At 44.5% G+C, this 21,168-nt stretch overlaps 1 protein-coding gene across 1 annotated transcript; it reads left to right on the forward strand.

Annotated features, from left to right (window-relative positions):
- Nucleotides 1–10,492: 10,492 nt before the first annotated feature.
- LOC101067587 (odorant receptor 131-2) lies at nucleotides 10,493–11,446 on the forward strand. The gene has a single exon (XM_003976204.1). The coding sequence runs from the start codon at nucleotides 10,493–10,495 to the stop codon at nucleotides 11,444–11,446; it is 954 nt and encodes a 317-aa protein (XP_003976253.1).
- The last annotated feature ends 9,722 nt before the right edge of the window (nucleotides 11,447–21,168 follow it).

The raw sequence follows: 21,168 nt of genomic DNA on the forward strand, positions 1-21,168 counted from the left end.
ATCCCACATCGGGGAAATTACACGTTACAGCGGTAGCCCGTGGTGTACAATACAGAAAAGTACTAAAAGAAAAAAAAAAAATTCTTATATTATTTACATTGCTATGTACATTGTACAGTATATACAGAAATTAAAAATTATTATTAAAACACACTAAAACATGTAAACACGCTCAGAGCTACTGTAACAAGCTGCCACTCGTGCAGCGCCATCTTGGATGTGGTTAACACTCGGCGCCATCTTGGATGTGGTTAACACAATAATTCCTGCTATGCACTCATCTGTATTTGATAATTTGTACAGTGAGCCTCCTCCTTCTCCTGTGGCACATATATTTTTTTCTGTGCAAATACATTTTTGGCCTTTCTTTCTCTCTCTCGTTTTGCTTGTGCCATGACTGACAGGTAAACCGGACGCATCAACAAACACCTCCTTTTATGGTGCTCATTACCAATTCATGAGCACAGATTTATGCATATAGCTGACCACCAGGAGCGTGCTGTCAATTTACGATCCTTTGGCGTGTTTACGATCAGATCTGGGTTTCCCGAACACAGTTTCACGTTTTCTTGGAGTAGGCTATATTATGTGTAAATCTGTTCGCAAATTTACTAATGTCTCATGAATGAAACCCACTGTTTGCAGCAGCTTGGCCACAATCAGCCACTTAACAAGCTCATGAATGCGCAGCTACGACCATGGAAACTGTTGAATGAGGATGGGATTGGTAGTTTGGCCTGTTTTGGTGAGAAATTTTGCTTCATGTGCCACTGAGCAATTTCCATAGGACTAGATGAAGACTCTGCCTGTTCACATGTTCAGCTTGGACCTGAAAGCAAAAAACACAACAGCTTGAAGGAATTTAAACTAGACTTTAATTTGACATAGAAAGACAGTAGTGCACAGAGTGGTGAAAAAATGAGGTGCGTGAAGTGCAGGTTGTTTTTCCAAATGAGGGGCACGTGGTGACCAACAAATGGAAGTCCGTTTAAATTTCAAGGCAGGCAACCCAATCGCACAGGCCAGAAACTTGACAGGGAGACAAGGATGACACCAGACTTTAAATAATAATAATATTAACAACAACAACAACAATAATAACAATAATAATAATAAAAAACAAAACAAAACAGTGTTTTATGAGGACATGGACAAAAACCTCAACAGAACAAACACTTGACACTAACTGGTCCTGAGTGTGAGTTTGAAATTTGTCCCCAAATAGGCTTCTAAATATTACAGTGCAATTATTTTGATATCCTTTAGCAACAAAGATATTTTGGGCAGTAAACAAGATACTCCTCAGCCTTCCCATAAGGCCCTGGGCAAACCTGTCCATTCTCTGGTGAATTCCCATTTTAAAGTTCCCCAAGTTCCCCATGTAAACAGACCTTGTCTTAGATAGAGAGTGAGGATATCATACATCTCTTTGAAAATTACTTTCAGTGTATGATTCTATGTAACGTAATAATATCAATAATTAAAATGAATAATGTTCTATATGGAAAGTAGCAGACGACCAGAACACAGCAACACCCAAGAAATGCGGCCTATTGAGGACATAACTCATTTACGGTGTTAAGAAGTACAGAAGGAAACTACAAAGCTGGTAGCTTCATCAGAAGATACACATCTTTACTTCATCATAAATTTTCAATTCAATTCAATCTTTATTTATATGGCACTTTTCATACACTAGGTAGCACAAAGTGCCTCACAAAGGATAAAAACAGCAAAGAGAACAAGAGAATCAAGAAAAGGACACACACACACACATGCATACAACACACTTACACACACACCCACACACATAAACAAGCTGAGGCAATCTGAGACATGGCTGGGCACCGAGACCTGAGGCGAAGGAGACGCCACCTTTGGAGGCCCACCAGGCCGAGGGAGGTCACGGTCTGTGACCACAGGTGGTACCGCCACAAAGACCACCCCGACCCGGACAGACCGGAGGCTCCACACCAAAGCACAGAGCCCCCTAACCACCCAGGCCAGAGTCGACAATGGGACAGCACCCCCAGCGGTAGACCGGAAACATCTCCCAGCCTGGCAGGCCCCATGAGGAAACACCATGAGGAAACACTGGAGCTAAAAACTGAAGGACTAAAACAGTAAATGGGATAAAAGGTATAAAAGCTAAAAACTAAGGAACTAAGAACTGAGGGAGTAAAACAGTACTAAGACTAAAACAGACTAAAACAGTAAATGGGATAAAAGGTGTAAAGACTAAAAACTGATAAACTAAGAACTGAGGGAGTAAAACAGTAAAAGTATCAAGTAAAATAAGGATAAGACATAAAAAAGCATGAGGACATAAAAGAAATTAAAAATAATCAGAAAATCAGTTAAAGGCCTAATTAAAAAGGTGTGTCTTGAGCCTCTTTTAAAAAAAAAATTTTGTAGCAAGATTTGTGGCATCTGAAGGCATTGTAGGACAACAATACAATGTAATAAAAACACTAAATAACAAGATATACTGTATATACATGAGTGTAAAAAGGTCTGTCAGCCGTATGAAAAATTAGGAACAAAATATGCCGTCATTGCACATAATATAGAATTACACATTTTTTGGAGGTTTTAATGAAGGCCCAGTTTGGGTAACCACATGTTTTGAGGGCTGTTTTGAGATGATCCTGTTCCTTCTTCTTGCCTTGGGTTGTGGTGGGTATTTCTTTAGGCCTATGTTGTAGGGTTTAGATTACACCCAACTTGTGTTGTCATCCTTCACAGGAACCGCCCCAAACCACTTGTTCAGATATGTGGACGACACCTGGGTCAAAAAAGAATAGGAGAGGAACAGATGCCACAGTGGTTCTATTCTCTACCTGTCTCCAAAAAACTCAGGAGAATCCTCCAGAAACACAACATTCCAGTGCAGTTTAAACCCTCCAACAAACTCTTACAAAAACTGGTACACACGAAGGACAAGTCACCAAGACATAAACAAATTAATGTTGTCTGTGCTGTACAGTGCCAGGCGGAATGCAAGGAACTGTAGATTGGTGAAACTAAACAACCTCTCCATAAAAGAATGGCCCACTACAGACATGCCACCTCTTCAGGTCAGGACTCAACAGTACACCTACACCAAAAGGAAAGCGGGCACTCCTTTGAGGACAGTGAAGTACGGGTACTGGCCAGAGAAAATTATTGGTTCAAGAGGGGTGTCAAGGAAGCCATCCATGTCAAATTGGAAAAAACATTTTTAACCTACATATAATGCAGTCCTTCTTTCCATCCAACAACAATCGAAAAGTTCACTGTTTTAGGAGACCTGGTGATTCACTTCCATGTGACCCAGACAAAGGGGAGGCACACAAACTGAAACTACGTGAACAACCCTGCTAACGACTCTCAGGTGACCACCCACATCATTAGCATGCTAATGGCCCACAAGGGCTATAATTCCAAGCTCTGCTCTCAGTGAGTTCAAAACTGAAAAAGCCTTCTGTACAGAAGGCGAAATGTCATCAAGGAAAAAAACATGTCCAGTTGACACAGAAATCCTTTCTTTGATGCTAAATGAACTGTCTTGTCAATTGATTTCTCCTCTTCAGACATGCACCTTCAGATGTATATTTATTGTTGTTATCTTTTTAAAGTGTACAGATGTATCTCCTGGGAATGCCAATGTTGTAAAAGAGATTATTTTTTAAACATTTTTCTGGTCAAATAAAGGTAATAAAAGATGAATTATAGCTACCCTCAGTCATTTTAAGTTTTAAATGTAATATTTACAATCCAAAATCAATAACATTGTTTGCCTCGTAGGGCTTTACAAGCTGCACAGTTGTGACATTGCCTGTCCTTAGACCCTTGAACTGGGTCAGGAAAACCTTTGAACCCCCTTTTATGGACCAAGAAGGAACCAAACAATGTCACAGCTGCGGGCAATCATGCCTGTGAGCCGCTTCACCCTGCACACCTGTTGTACATCAGGACTCTAATGAGCGCTCATCTTAAACCCCGGAGACACACCTGCTCTCTGCCAGATCGTTATTCATTCCCGATGACTTTCCAGCGTTTTCCTGTTTGCCCGGTTCCGACCTAGCCTGTTGCTGACCATTCTGTTTAGCCTGCTCCCCTGTAAACTCTGTCTGCCTTCTGCCCGATCTCGACCTTGCCTGTCCCCGACTATTCTGTTCTGCTTGCTCCCCGGTGAATCCTGTCTGTTGTCTGTGTCCGACAATAAAGCGGTGTTCAGCCAAACTCGTGTGTCGCATTTGGGTTCTTATCTGGTCCCTGACAAACAAAGAGTCACAGATGAGGGCCAAACTTTCTTCTCAAGAGTCTGGAAGACAGGAGGATGAATACCAAAAACCACCTGGAAGGGGGATGGACTTGTCAAGGCTGTCAACAGATTATTGTGGGCATATTTGATCCACATGAGGTATTTAGACCAGGCAGAATGATTTTTGAAGTGAAACAGTTGAGTACAGTTTCACGGTCCTAATTCAGTCTCATTTTTACATTGCTCTGAGAAGATAACCAGATGTGAGATTTGGTTGGTTGAAAGCTCAGCAGAACTGGGCCACAAATTGCAGCTCCTAGCCAGACATAATGCTTTTTTGGAACCCAAAGTCTTTGAACCATGTGGGTATAAATTCAACCAGGGTAGTTTTCTCTGTCAACTGGACTGGGTTTCTTCTCTTGAAGACGTTTCGCCTTCTATCCAGAAGGCTTCTTCAGTTCTGAAATTGCTGGGGAGAGAGCTTGAAAATATATAGCCCCTGTGGACCATTTGCATGCTAATGATCTGGGTGGTCACCTGAGAGTCGTTAGCAGGGTCGTTGGTCGGGTTGTTCACCTAGTTTCTGTTGAGGTGTCTCCCCTTTGTCTGCTGGATCACATGGTGATGAGTCACTGGGTCTCCTGGAATGGTGTGAACAGCAACAACAAACATTCACACCATTCCAGGAGACCCAGTGACTCATCACCATGTGATCCAGCAGACAAAGGGGAGACACCTCAACAGAAACTAGGGCTGTGTCCAAAACCACACACTCGTTCCCTATTCACTACTCACTTGTATTGTTTCCTGCAATACAAGAGGAAACAAAACTCTGGACCATGTCTACACAAACATGGCTGGTGCCTATACGGCAACACCCCTCCCCCACCTAGGACAATCAGACCACCTTTCTTTGTTCCTCACCCCCAAGTATTCACCCCTCATCAACCGCGTCAGGCCATCAATGAAGACCATCAAGGTGTGGCCGGCGGGAGCAGACTCCGTACTCCAGGACAGGTTTCAACACACGGACTGGAGTATGTTTACGCCCCAGGGCAGCTGTGGCTCACACACACACACCGACATTGACAATTTCACCTCCACTGTTCTGGACCACATCACCACCACCATCGACAGCATAACCACCACGAAGCGGATCACCACATACCCCAATCAGAAGCCATGGATGAACAAGGAGGTGCGGCTCCTGCTGAAGGTGCGCAACACTGCCTTCAGATCAGGAGAAGCCCAGGCCTACAGCACAGCCAGGGCTAACCTGAGGAGGGGCATCAAAAAGGCCAAGCACACCTACAAACGCAAGATTGAGGGTCACTTTTCCAGCTCTGACCCCAGGCGTATGTGGCAAGGCATCCAGGCCATCACCGACTACAAACCCAACAACTCCAGCCCCACAGTCATGGACACCACCTTCCTGAATGAGCTTAATACCTTCTATGCTCGCTTCGAAAAGGACGACAAGGACACTGCCACTAGGACCCCTGTCCCAGCAGACCACCAACCCATCACACTATCATCTACCGCCGTCTACACAGCCCTCAGCCGGATCAATCCACGCAAGGCTGCTGGTCCTGATGGCATCCCTGGACGTGTGCTCAGGGCATGCGCAGAACAGCTCGCCGGGATTTTTACGGACATCTTCAATCTGTCCCTCGCCCACGCAGTGGTCCCGTCTTGCTTCAAGGCCACAACTATCGTCCCAGTTCCGAAGCATTCCAGACCAACCTGCCTCAATGACTACCGCCCGGTAGCACTCACCCCCATCATTATGAAGTGCTTCGAGCGGCTGGTCCTGGCTCACCTGAAGGACTGCCTCCCAACCACACTCGATCCACACCAGTTTGCCTACCGCAGCAACAGGAGCATAGATGATGCAGTCTCCATAGCACTGCACTCTGTGCTCACACACCTGGACAACACAAACACTTATGCACGATTGCTGTTTGCTGACTTCAGCTCAGCTTTCAACACCGTCGTCCCCTCCAAGCTGATCACCAAACTTGGAGACCTGGGCATCAACCCCTCCCTCTGCAACTGGACTCTGGACTTCCTGACCGACAGACCACAGCATGTTAGGTCAGGTCACAGCCGCTCCACCACCATCACACTCAGCACCGGTGTGCCACAAGGCTGTGTGCTGAGCCCGTTCCTCTACTCTCTATTCACCTACGACTGCAGACCTGTACATGGATCCAACTCCATCATCAAGTTTGCAGACGACACAACGGTGATCGGTCTCATCAGCAACAACGACGAGACAGCCTACAGAGAGGAGGTAGAGCGCCTGACCACATGGTGCGCTAACAATAACTTGGTCCTCAACACCAGCAAGACCAAGGAGCTCATCGTGGACTTCAGGAAGGCAAGAGGAGGCACACAGGACCCCATCCACATCAACGGGATGGCCGTCGAGCGTGTCTCCAGCTTCAAGTTCCTGGGGACCCACATCTCAGAGGACCTGTCCTGGACCACAAACACCTCCAGCATCATCAAGACGGCTCACCAGCGCCTCTTCTTCCTGAGGACACTGAGGAAGAACCAGCTATCCTCGGCTGTCCTGGTGAACTTCTATCGCTGTGCGATAGAAAGCATCCTGACCAACTGCGTGTCAGTCTGGTATGGAAGCTGCACTATCGCTGAGCACAAGGCCTTGCAGAGGGTGGTGAAAACTGCCCAACGCATCACAAGGACTACACTCCCTGCCATCGGAGATGTACAGAGGAAGCGCTGCCTGCATCGAGCACGCAGCATACTCAAGGACTCCTCCCACCCCGCCCACAGACTATTTTCCCTCCTGCCCTCTGGGAGGCGCTACAGAACCCTCAGGACTCGGACCAGTAGACTGAGGAATGGCTTCTTCCCCAGAACGGTGTCCCTGTTGAACTCCTGCTGACCCTTACACACTCCACACCTCACTACACTACAGCAGTTTACACAACAACTCACTAGCTTAGTAACCAATGTAGCTACTGTTTAAACCTGTCCTGCGCACTCATGCACTTTATCATCTGTATACACGTAATTTATAATTTGCACATCTCCTCTATCTTATGTAAATAGCTAAATAGCTCCTGCACTTATAGTCTAAGGCATTTAATGTACACACCATCTGTAAAATATGTTTATAGCACAACCCGGTAAACGATTGTAAAAATAACCGCACATACTGTATTTATTAAGTTATTATCCTCACTTGCTGCTTCTTTTGCTCTTCTGGTTAGATGCTAAACTGCATTTTGTTGCTCTGTACCTGTACATGTGCAATAACAATAAAGTTGAACCTAATCTAATCTAATCTACATGGGGGACATGGATTGAGCGAACTACGTAGCGCACTCAATTCAAAATTAGCTTTCGGACACTACGGACACTACGGCGCACGTGAAATGACGTAATGTTGTCGCATAATAATAACAAATCGTTCCCCGGGAAAAGTGGCCAGGTCCATTTAATTATTTTAACCCATCCGAAACATACTCAAACACATTCAGCGATCGTTTCTTTGAAAATGCAATATTTTACCCTATTATAATCTTTATATGATAATAATAGATTAAAATATTAATGTCAATAACAATAACATAACACTTCCTTATTATCTCAAATAATTAGTGTCCGGTGACATTTCCGGTGACGTAATCTAATAAGATGCTTATAGTCGCGTATAAATAAATAAAGGCAAAAAATATATTTAAAATGGAGGCAGCAATGTTCCACTAAAGTGAAAGAATTTTACGCTCTAGTAAGATATGTGAAACAAATAGCATATAATAATAATAACATACAATAATGTTATATTATATTACATACATTTGTACGTCATTACTGCTCGTTTACCCGCCATCGACAGATTACCACGTGATACCGTAAAGGCTGATGGGATATATTACCGAGTTCGGGTGCATCGGTTGTACACTACTTTTTGCAGTGCATTGTGGGATACATTGAGTGCACTCGCGATGCTCACTAAGAATTCGGACACTATTTCAAAATGGCGTCCACACGATTGAGTGCACTATGTAGGGTATAGGGGGTGGTTTCGGACACAGCCTAGGTGAAGGACCCGACCAACAACCCTGCTAACGACTCTCAGGTGACCACCCAGATCATTAGCATGCAAATGGTCCACAGGGGCTATATATTTTCAAGCTCTCTCCCCAGCAATTTCAGAACTGAAGAAGCCTTCTGGATAGAAGGCGAAACGTCTTCAAGAGAAGAAACCCAGTCCAGTTGACAGAGAAAACTACCTTGGATACAATGACCTGGATGACTGAGAATTTACACAGACAGTATAAATTCAAACGTCTCCTTTGCAGAAGTTAACTTGAGGAGGGCTAGAAACATGATAAAGAATAGTCTATGACATTGAGAATGGTGGTGTTACCTTGTGAAGCTGAGAGTCCGGTAAAAGGGTGCTGTGGTACAGGAAGGGGCTGAAGGAGGCTGGATGGAGGCGGTTGGGAGGATTTCTGCTTGGCACAGACAGAACAGGCTAAGATAAAGTTAATCACATTTGCCCTCAACCCTGGCCCCCAAAATCTCTCTAAGCCTCAGAAAAGAGTCAAACAGATTCCTTGGTGACAATAGACATTTGACGAATGTCGCCATTGGAGAACAATTATTCAGAGCTCTCTGGGAACAAATAAAAGGTGAGGTGGGATTCCAACTAATCTTGCCTGTGAGCTGGTAGCTGCTGCTACCTTAGTCTTGATCCGTCCCTTAATGCTCATAGGATTTGCTCAAGAGGGACAACAGAGAAGTCCTAATTTTCATCTGGTAAACGCAATTTTGACATTGTCAGGCTTTTTATTTTTTGAGCCAGATGTATAGGATAGGATATGTTTCAAAGAAGAGAAGGAGGCCCATCAAGATGGATGAGACTTGAGCCCTCTACTATTCTCAATGTACTCAAGGGTTTTGTGGTCAGTCATCACTGGATGAATCACCCCCACCATCCAGTGCCTCCACTGGTACAGTGCTATCTTCACAACCAAAGGCTCTCAGTTCTCAGTGGAGTAATTTCTCTCTGCAGGGGATACTTTTCTGGGGAAAAAAAGGCACAGAAATTAATCTTGCTATCTTTACTGAACCTCTAGAACAAGTGTGCCCCAATACCAGTGTCAGAAGCGTCAAATATTCTCGATGAATTGTTCATGTTGAATCGCAATACCTCATATGTGTCACTGCTAATCCGTGTGTTCTTTGAATGAAGTCTTCAAGAAGAAAATGCCAATTTCAAAATGTATTTAGCAAATAGAACCAGAATTCAAGATACAAATATTACAGAGCTCTGGGCCAATTCATAACCCTACAATAACAGAGTCAATTGCCAGGGCATGAAGTCTGACAACCTAACTATCCCTTATCTTTTATAGAAACACATATGTAAATTATTGATGTTAATTCAGTCCAGTCCAGTCCTTCTTGGATGACCTCGTCTTCTTCTTCCAGTCCCATTGGACGCTGACACAGTCCTTGTTCTCTGTTGTTCCTTAAATGGCCAGTTCAAAGTTCACCTTCTTCCCGCAGATGAGCTTATCAAGACCACTCTGTCCAGTTTTACGATGGGTGTTTAACACCTTCAGCCTGATTGGCTCCTGAGATTACAACTGTCTAAACAACAACCCTGTCAAGGAAGGGTCACTGGTCTTTATTACACTTGCTAATGATTCTACCATTCCTAACTTCTAAAGTACAGAAAACAGAAACATATGGTAGAACACATGATAACAAGATAAACACAAATTCTTCATTCATCAACACTAAACAGGAGCAGAATGGGAGCTGTGCCAAACTGGTCTTGAGGCATTGAAGGCAGCATCTATGAGGAGAGATACAGCATGAAAACTGAGTAATGTTCCATATAGAAAGTAGCAGATGACCAGAACACAGCAACACCAAAAGAACCAAAGGAAAATTGCCTATTCCCAAATGGTTGTTAAACTCATCATGCAGTCATGCGATTGTGTCACGTGGTGATATGGGTGTAAGGACAGAACTCACATGGTGTTGAGGGGTACAGAAGGAATCAGAGAATTTTAAATAGGAAGACACTACAAAGCTAGGACCTTCAACAGACAAAATGGGACTTTGAATGGTTTCAGGTGTTTCATCCTGCTCTTAAGGTTTCTTAAATTCTTTAAGTTAGCTTTATTTACATTGTGTGAGAGAAAAATCCTTTCTTGAGTTTTCCAGCTTCATAGAGTTGCTTGATGTTTTTTCTCAGAAATGGATGAAATCCAGTCTTTAGTTAATGTCACTATTGAGCAGCAGTATAGCGGGTTACTAGAGAGAATGATGTTTTTCAGTCTGACTTCAGTACCCTGCTGTGTTTTCCTCTACATCAATGGAATCATGTTGTTCAGCCTGAAGAGTAAAACAGTGTTCTGTGAGACCTCCCGTTACATTCTGCTGTTTAACCTCCTTTTTGCAGACAGTATACAGATGGCACTGAGTCAGGTTCTCTACATTTTGGCTGCTTGTTTGATAAAAATGTCTTATCCTGTGTGCGGTATTCTCAGTGTGGTTGGTGTTCTCACAAGTGACATTTCTCCTCTCACTCTGGTGGTGATGTCTTTGGAGAGGTATGTAGCTGTGTGCTACCCACTGAGGCACGCTGATGTCATCACCATTAGAAACACAGTGTTGATGATATTTGTTATTTGGGCTTTTAGTTTGCTAAGTGGTCTCATTCGAGTTAGTTTGGTAGATTATCCAGAACTGGAGAGCCTGCAGATGGAAGAGTTTTGCTCAAGTATAACTCTGTTTGTTGGTCCCCTGTCTGATACCTATGACAAAGCGAACACCTGCTTTTTGTTTGTGTCAGCTGGGCTAGCCATTGCTTTCTCCTACATCGGTGTGACTGTAGCAGCGAGGTCAGCTTCCACAGACAAAACTTCAGCTCAGAAAGCTCGCAACACACTGCTGCTGCATCTGGTACAGTTGGGCCTCAGTTTGTCCTCCACTGTGTACAAACCGGTACTTACGGCGTTGTCAAGAATTGTAACAAGGATAGTGCTCATTCGTGTCCAAATTGTTTTGTATGTGTGGTTTTTTATCCTTCCCAGATGTCTCAGTGCCCTCATTTATGGCATAAGAGATCAACTAATCAGACCTGTTCTCTTTTACCATCTCTGCTGTCGACTTAAACTATCAGTCCTTCCGGGTAAAGGCTACAAATAGACCTTTTCTTCAAACTCTAATATATATGTATTATCATACATGTTTTCTCCGCTGCTTGTGTGGGGTCCGCGAGCTGCGAGTAGCAGCGGTAGCGTATTTTTGCCTTTCGTATCCTGAAATTTCTTTCGTAACAAGAGGAAATATTTTCCCGTTTTCTGAGATAAAACAGACGGTTATGTTATGTCTGAGTCAAGGTCAGGGTCAGTGAACACAGCATGTGATGCACGTAGTGGGCTGGACTGATTGACACGGACGAAAAATGCATAGCGAAACACACTAAACTCGACGAGTTGAAAGGACAGATGAGTTTGGATAAAATTAACGCTCTTCGCCGGAGTTTGGAGGCTCAACAAGCAGCTTTCACACGACCATGTACCGACAGAGAGAATATTACGCGTGCAAGTTTTGTGGTGAGTGAATTAATAGCCACGAAGCTGAAACCTTACGACGAAGGAGAGTTCGTGAAGGAGTGCCTCGTAGTCGCTGCTGAGGCGCTCGCGCCGGACAAAGTAAAATTGTTTCAAAGCGTGAATTTTTTTTCGTGAATAACTACTTAACTAAGACATATTGTTATGATTCCAGTGGCTAACGGTATGTTTTTATGGTCAAGGAATCTAAATATGTAGTCAAAGTATATGTGGGACTAATATTTATGGTGGAAATCACAATATGCCAGGAATTGTTGCGCTTGGCGGAGGTCTGCGCTCTCCGAGTGCTTTCTAGTTGTTATTATTGTCTTTATCTTTCTTTCTTTTCATTTATTTTCTTGATTATCTTGTTGTATTGCAGTTTTTGTGAGTAGAGGCCTCGAACAGGCCCTTACAGGTCTCTTGCCTCAACTCTGCACCTCTTTTTTTATTGTTTTGTATGATCATGAAAACATATTTCACTTGTTTGTCATTTTATTCTATTTTTTTGGTGATTTTATATGCATGTGTGCTAAATAAATAATTCAAACTCAAATGCAGCAATCATGAGACTTAGTAACACAGTGGTTATAGACTTTTTTTTTGTCTTTTTTTTGCATCCCGAGGTATGTGTTCATAATAGTATGGCCCTCGGAGGACTTTATAAAAATTGAAATGGCCCTCGATATGAAAAAGGTTCCCCACCCCTGATTTGATGCATAAGAGATACAAAAAAAACCAAACAGGCCTGTCGTCTGTTACCATATCTGCGGTCTGTGAGCTTGTTCATTGTTTTTAGCTTAAACTCAGAAATTGAGCTTTTCCCAGTTTTTCAAAAATATTCCCTGCCACAACAAATATACTACTGGCTGATTTATTCAATGAGGGTGTTTTTGTAAACCATGATGTCACACCACAGTGAGGTTTCGCCTTGTGTCCTGTAATTCCTGCTTTATTTTCTCTTCTTTTCTCCTCTCCTCTCCTCTCCCGTCCCCTCCCCTCTCCTTCCTTCCGTGCATACAGATATTTGGGATTATAACAGATGCTATTTAAATAAAGATGATTTGATGTCATTTCATGGAACTCATAAATGATGTTCAATAAAACTGGTTTGTACTGATAAACTTTCTCTGCATCTGAGTCCACTTCTGATTCCCAGCCAACATATTGGTGATGGCATCGTGCGTATATTAGTATGACAAAATTTGGAAAAATTGTAACACTTTTGCAAGACATTGTAGGGTTAGGGTTACGGTTTCTGTATGGAAATCTTACAAAGTCTAGTCTTTTAGAACTAAGTGTAATATTTCAAAATCGGATTAGATAACTGTGCATCAGTAGTTGCTAAAGTCATTGTTGCCCACATTTTAGTGTTTACATTGTCCATTCCCTGATCTGTTTTGGGATGTGATTTCCAAGAGATATTAAAGACCATTAAATGTATTTGTCATAATCCTGGTCTCAGCCACTGGCAATATTTCCCTCAGTCTCAGGATGTCACATTTACAGCCATGAAAATTTCAAATATTCTGGTTAATTAAATTCCCTGACACTTATCAATACCCGTGGGTTCTTACAAATGATCTTGAAGTGATAATTTGGTGAATCAAATCAAATCAATTCTTATTTATATAGCGTCTTTTACAATCGAAATTGTTTCAAGGCGCTTTCCAGAATCCCAGGGCATAACCCCAGACAAGCAACAGGGGCAAGGAAAACTCCCCTTTAACAGGAAGAAACCTTGAGCAGGACCAGGCTCATGTAGGGGGACCCTCCTGCTGATGGCCGGCTGGGTAGAGAGAGAGGAGAGGGGGGAGGACAGGCAGAGGATAGAATGGAGAGGAGAGGAGAGGAGAGGAGAGGAGAGGAGAGGAGAGGAGAGGAGAGGAGAGAGGACGGGCACAGAGCAGCTCCGAAGGCGGCGATACCTGTAAATGACTACAGAAGGGGGGGGGGAGAAGCAGAAAAACTACACAAGAATCAGCATAACTAGTCTGCTTGATAAGGAGGAGGAGAGGAGAGGAGAGGAAACCATGACCCCGTTGGGGGGGGGGCAGAGGCCTGTCAGATGATCATGTTTCCGGCCCCCGGCCCCTATAACAGCATAGCTAAGATGGGAGGCTGACTCCATCTCTACTTTTAAGATCAGACTTAAAACCTACCTCTTTGAAAAAGCTTATTGTTACTATTATAGACAGATAAATTATCATACTTAGGGGGTCATCTATGATGCTGAAAAGTTAGTCCATGCATTTGTTACTTCCAGGCTGGACTACTGTAACTCTTTATTATCAGGGTGTCCAAACAACTCTTTAAGAAGCCTCCAGTTGATCCAAAATGCTGCAGCCAGAGTTCTGACAGGTATTGACAAAAGAGATCACATAACTCCTGTAATGGCGTCACTTCATTGGCTGCCCGTTAAATTTAGAATAATTTTTAAAACCCTTCTTTTGACCTACAAGGTCCTCAGAGGCCTAGCTCCATCCTACCTGGAGGAGCTAGTGATACCTTATCAGCCCAATAGACCGCTCCGCTCTCAGAATGCTGGTCTACTTGTGGTTCCCAGAGTTTCTAGGAGTAGAATGGGGGGCCGGGCATTTAGCTACCAGGCCCCCCTGCTATGGAACCATCTTCCTGTCCAGGTACGGGAGGCTGACTCCATCGCTACTTTTAAGATCAGACTCAAAACCTACCTCTTTGAAAAAGCTTATTGTTACTAATTCAGTAGTTCCAGTTACTATCATAGACAGACAAATTATCATACTTAGGGGGTCGTCTAATCGTTAGGTCACATCTTAGTTATGCTGTTATAGGCCAAGGCTGCCGGGGTCCGGAAACATGATCACCTGACAGGCCTCTGTCACTCCACTGGGTCATGGTTTCCTCTCCTCTCCTTTCCTCTCCTCATCAAGCAGACTAGTTCTTGTGTAGTTTTTCTGCTTCTCCCCCCCCCTCTATTTATTTACAGGTATCGCCGCCCTCGGAGCTACATAATGACCTCCGGCCCCGCTGAAGTGATTGTATATCATATTTTTTGTGTGTGTTTCTGTACTCTGTGCCTCCCCTCCCCTCTCCTCTCCTCCTCCTCTCCCTTCCTCTCTTCTTTCCCCTCCTCCTCCTTCTCCTCTACCTCCCCTTCACTCTACTTCTCCTCTACCCTACCCTACCCCTCCCCTCCCCTCTCCTCTACCTGTCCTCCCCCCTCTGCTCTCTCTCTACCCAGCCGGCCATCAGCAGGAGGGTCCCCCTACATGAGCCTGGTCCTGCTCAAGGTTTCTTCCTGTTAAAGGGGAGCCCTGGGATTCTGGAAAGCGCCTTGAAACAATTTTGAATCAATCAATCAATCAATCAATCAATCAATCAATCAATCAATCAATCTTTATTTATATAGCGTCTTATACAATCAAAATTGTGTCAAGGCGCTTTCCAGAATCCCAGGGCCTGACCCCAGACAAGCAACAGTGGCAAGGAAAAACTCCCCTTTAACAGGAACAAACCTTGAGCAGGACCAGGCTCATGTAGGGGGACCCTCCTGCTGATGGCCGGCTGGGTAAAGAGAGAGGAGAAGGGGGAGGACAGGTAGAGGATAGGATAGGTAGGAGAGGAGAGGGGTAGAGGAGAGGAGAAGTAGAGTGAAGGGGAGGTAGAGGAGAGGAGAAGGAGGAGGAGGGGAAAGAGGAGAGGAAAGGAGAGGAGAGGGAGAGGAAAAGGAGAAGGAGGGGGAGAGGAGAGGAGAGGAGAGGCACAGAGCACAGAAACACACACAAAAAATATGATGTACAATCACTTCAGCGGGGCCGGAGGTCATTATGCAGCTCCGAGGGCGGCGATACCTGTAAATAAATAGGGGGGGGGAGAGAAGCAGAAAAACTACACAAGAATCAGCATAACTAGTCTGCTTGATGAGGAGAGGAAAGGAGAGGAGAGGAGAGGAAACCATGACCCAGTGGAGTGACAGAGGCCTGTCAGGTGATCATGTTTCCGGACCCCGGCAGCCTTGGCCTATAACAGCATAACTAAGATGTGACCTAACGATTAGACGACCCCCTAAGTATGATAATTTGTCTGTCTATGATAGTAACTGGAACTACTGAATTAGTAACAATAAGCTTTTTCAAAGAGGTAGGTTTTGAGTCTGATCTTAAAAGTAGCGATGGAGTCAGCCTCCCGTACCTGGACAGGGAGCTGGTTCCATAGCAGGGGGGCCTGGTAGCTAAATGCTCGGCCCCCCATTCTACTCCTGGAAACTCTGGGAACCACAAGTAGACCAGCATTCTGAGAGTGGTGCGGTCTATTGGGCTGATAAGGTATCACTAGCTCCTCCAGGTAGGATGGATCTAGGCCTCTGAGGACCTTGTAGGTCAAAAGAAGGGTTTTAAAAATTATTCTAAATTTAACGGGCAGCCAATGAAGCGACGCCATTACAGGAGTAATGTGATCTCTTTTGTCAATACCTGTCAGAACTCTGGCTGCAGCATTTTGGATCAACTGGAGGCTTCTTAAAGAGTTGTTTGGACACCCTGATAATAAAGAGTTACAGTAGTCCAGCCTGGAAGTAACAAATGCATGGACTAACTTTTCAGCATCATGCCGCGTCAGCAATTTCCTGATCTTTGTGATGTTCCTCAAGTGAAAAAAGGCACTTCTAGAGACTAATTTAATGTGTGAGTTGAAGGAGAGATTTTGATCAAAAGTTACTCCTAGATTCCTCACAGAGAGACTAGATGTTAATGAGATACCATCTAGAGTGATCATGTGATCTAATCTATCCCTGAGAGGTTCAGGACCAAACACCATGACCTCAGTTTTTCCTGGGTTAAGGAGGGGGAAATTTGAAGACATCCAGGACTTTATGTCTTTAAGACAGGTCTGGAGCTTCACTAACTTCTCTGTTTCCTCGGGTTTCATGGATAAATAAAGGTGAGTGTCATCAGCATAACAATGAAAATTTATCCCATGCTGCCGAATAATGTTCCCTAAGGGAAGCATGTACAAGGTGAAGAGGATTGGTCCGAGTACAGAACCTTGAGAAACTCCATGGCTAACCCTACTGTATGAGGAGGGAACACCATGGACATGGGCAAACTGGTATCTATCAGATAAGTATGATCTAAACCAGTCTAGTGCTGTCCCTTTAATCCCAATCACATGTTCCAGTCTCTGCAACAGGATGCTGTGATCAACTGTATCAAAAGCAGCACTGAGGTCCAGCAGAACCAGCATAGAGGCAAGTCCATGATCGGAAGCTATGAGAGGATCATTAGTAACTTTAAGAAGTGCTGTTTCTGTGCTGTGGTGAGCTCTAAAGCCTGACTGAAACATCTCAAACAGGCTGTTCCTCTGCAGGTGCTCCAGTAACTGAGTCACCACAACCTTCTCTCGAACTTTAGAGATAAAAGGAAGGTTGGATATTGGCCTATAATTTGCTAAGACATCAGGATCCAGTGATGGTTTTTTAAGCAACGGCTTAATCACTGCCACCTTGTAGGACCGGGGTACATAACCTGACACTAAAGAACCATTGATCTGGTCCAGGATAGAACTGCCTATCAATGGTAAAACATCCTTCAACAGGTGTGTTGGGATGGGATCTAAAAGACACGTGGTGGTCTTGGATTTCTGAATTAGCGATGACGCCTCAGAAAAAATATATAGGGGTGAAGGAGTTTAAGGACTCATTGGAGAACCTGTATGTTCCCACAGTCGGCACATCTGGTGATGGTCCAGTTGTTGGGATGGCCAGGTTAGCTTTTTCTCTGATAGCTAGAACTTTGTCAGTGAAGAAGCTCATGAAGTCTTCACCACCAAGGGAAGAAGGGATACGTGGATCTAAAACACTGTGACTCTTGGTTATTTTGGCCACAGTGCTGAAAAGAAACCTGGGGTTGGTCTTATTTTCCTCAATTAAAGAAGAAAAATAAGTTGTTCCAGCCTTGCGGAGGGCCTTTTTGTAAACTAATAGACAGTCTTTCCAGGCTACATGATACCTGTCTATTTTTACAAGAATGCCACTTCCTTTCTAGTCTGCGCACTTTCTGCATATACCATGGGGCACACCTCTGATTTACTATTTTCTTTTTCAGGGAGGCCACAGAATCAAGCGTGATTCTCAGTGAGGTTGCTGCACCTTCAGCAATAGAGTCAACCTCAGCAGGGCTAAGATTATAATGATTGATCCCTGGGGAAACACACGGTGGTCCTGGAATTAGTACAGGGATCGCTTCCTTAAACTTAGCATTATCTGAAAGACATCTGCAATAGTAAGACTTTGTTCTGAGCATAGAAGAATCATTAATCATAAATGTAAAAGTGATCAAAGAATGATCTGACAGGAGTGGGTTCTGAGGGAACACTGACACATGTTCTACCTCAACACCGTAAGTCAGAACTAGATCAAGGCTGTGGTTGAAGCTATGAGTTGGTTGGTTTATCTGCTGGAGGAAACCAACTGACTCAAGTAATGAAATGAAGCCATTTCTAAAGCTGTCATTTACAACGTCTACATGGATATTAAAGTCTCCAATAATAATGACTTTATCTGTTCTAAGGACCAAGTCAGATAAGAAGTCAGAGCACTCAGATAGGAACTCTGAATGTGGCCCAGCAGGGGGGCGATATACAACTACAAACAGAAGTGGCTTTTCTGCCTTCCAGTTCAGATGGGTGATGCCAAGAGTCAAGCTTTCAAATGAACTGGAGCCATATTTTGGTCTAGGATTAATTAATAACTTTGAGTGATAGATTGCTGCCACTCCCCCTCCTCGACCAGTAACACAAGGAATATGTTAATTAAGATGGGTAGGAGGAGTAGATTCATTTAAGCTAACATACTCCTCCTCCTGAAGCCAGGTCTCAGTAAGACAAAATAAATCAATGTGATGATCCGCTATCAGGTCATGCACTAATAGGGATTTACACAAAAGAGATCTAATATTTAACAGTCCACACTTAATTGTGATATTAGTTTCTCCAACTTGTGCTTTAGTATTAATTTTAATAAGATTATGGTGATTGACCGCTCCCCTGCTCTGTGCTTGGTGAACTTTTAACCGTGGAACAGAGACTACCTCTATAGTTGTGATGGGTGCGATTAGGACCCAAAAGCAGCACTCTGGAAAACTGGACCGTGGTAATGACCTTTATTAGCACACGGGCAAACAGGAACTCAGGCAGACAAGAAAGCATGGGAAACCGTCCGTTCTTCAGGCCCAGGGCCCACACAAAGTCAGTGGGTTTCAGGCTCGGGGATTGGGTCGAGCAGAGTCGAAGTGCAGAACCGAGGGGGGAGTACATGAATCCTCAAAACCGTACAGTCCCATTTACAGCGGGCAGGAGTGACAGAACAGGGCTGACAGGAGATGAGGCTGACGATGTAGCTGAGCAGACTGGGAGTGAGCAGCAGCGAAGTCGGGGCCACGCGGAGAAGTCAGGGGCAGGCGAGCGGGCAGGAACCAGAAACGCTGAGGCAGAAGTCGTGGTCAGGGGCAGAAAGCGGGTAGGTTTTGCAGGGAACAGGCGAGGCAGGCAGAACGAAGACAGGCAGGGTCGGTAACAGGTAATCCGGCAGGGAAATAACGCTGGAAAGTCTCGCATCGAAGCGGACGAACAAGGACTGAGAGTGCAGGGGAGGCTTATAAACTGGGCTGATTGGGAATCGGCTGCAGCTGTGCTTGCAGGTGAGTGGATTTGAGCTGACGGCGCGGGAGTGGCTGGCAGGTGGAGTGGAAAATTACCAGGACAGGAGGGAACTGGGGAAATGGGGCTGTGACAATAGTGTTAAATATATTATTTTTGGTGGATGAGGGTTCTATGGAAGCAGCAGAGAGGTGTGTAAGACTACAACTCTGCATCCTGGTCTGGACCCTGGATTGTCAGGTCACTTTGGGTCTAATAAAATTAGCCAAGTTACTAGAAATGAGAGAGGCACCATCCCGTGTGGAATGGACACCGTCTCTCCTAATCAGATCAGGTTTTCCCCAAAAAGTGCTCCAATTGTCTATAAAGGAGACCTTGTTTTCAGGGCACCACCGTGACAGCAAGCGACGAAGCGACGACATGCGGCTAAACATTTCATCGCTGGCCAGATTGGGGAGGGGACCAGAAAATGCTACGGAGTCCGACATTGTTTTTGCGTAGTTGCACATGTTAATTTTGGTGACCTACGACTGACGAAGCCGGGTGTCGTTTGTTCCGACGTGAATAATAACTTTACCAAATTTGCGTTTACTTCTCGCCAGGAGCTTTAAATTGGCTTCTATGTCGCCCACTCTGCCCCCCGGAATGCACTTAACTATGGTCGCTGGAGTTGGCTTCACGTAGCGCAAAACAGAGTCGCCAATTACCAGGGTCGGTTTCTCAGCGTTAGTGTCGCCAAGTGGGGTAAAACGGTAAGCCACAGGAAGCGGGTGGTGGTGCACCGTGGGCCTTTGGTTTGGGCTACGCTTCCTGCGAACCGTCACCCAGCCGCCCTGGCTAGCCGGCTGCTGCCGGGGGACCGCTAGATGTAGCTACGCTAGGTGGCTCCGCAGCAGCTAGCTTCTCCTGGCTACCTGACGCAACTCCAAGCTGCAGAACCGCGTCTCAAGCTCACTAAGTCTTGCCTCCATAGCCGTAAGTAAACTACACTTTCTGCACCTAGTCCCTTCACTAAAGGAGGCAGAGGAGTAACTAAACATTTCACACACTGAACAGACAAAGACACCCGGTGAAACAGACAGTGAGGCCATGCTAACGCTAGTAATCGGCGAAGCCCTGTATTTGTTTAATATGGGTTGTTTCTCACTGTTGATATCAGGTGACTAGAATGTCCCAAGTGTTCAAAATTTTAAGTAAAGTGAATACAACACACTAAGTGTTCAAACAACACATGTCATTTTGTGGTACTTTTGAAATACAAAACAAGACAGGCTGCACAGCCACATGTCAGGTTTGTGTATTCATGTACAAGGTTGTGGATGCTATGAACAAAAAGCAGCCACCTCCAGAAGAGGTCTCTTTATAGACCAAGGTCATACAGACCTGGAATTTGTCTGAACCTAATTTTCTGTTAGTTCGGTCAATGAAGTGTCAAGTTTATTTGATTATGTTGATAATCATGGCGGTCAGAAGAGGTCTAGGAATGAGAGGACTTGATGAGAGCCCTCTTGGCCCGGACCCACATTCCTCCGCATTTCCAGACCATGGACATTTAATTCTCAAGAGCCTGGAAGAGAGGAGGCTGACTATCAAAAAGAGGTCTACTTGAAAGAGGTTAGACTTGTGTATGCTGCTGAAGAGAGGGTATTTTGGGCATATTCGATGCACAGGGATTTTGTG

The sequence above is a fragment of the Takifugu rubripes genome, chromosome 15, assembly GCF_901000725.2.
Source record: "Takifugu rubripes chromosome 15, fTakRub1.2, whole genome shotgun sequence".
Taxonomy (NCBI): domain Eukaryota; kingdom Metazoa; phylum Chordata; class Actinopteri; order Tetraodontiformes; family Tetraodontidae; genus Takifugu; species Takifugu rubripes.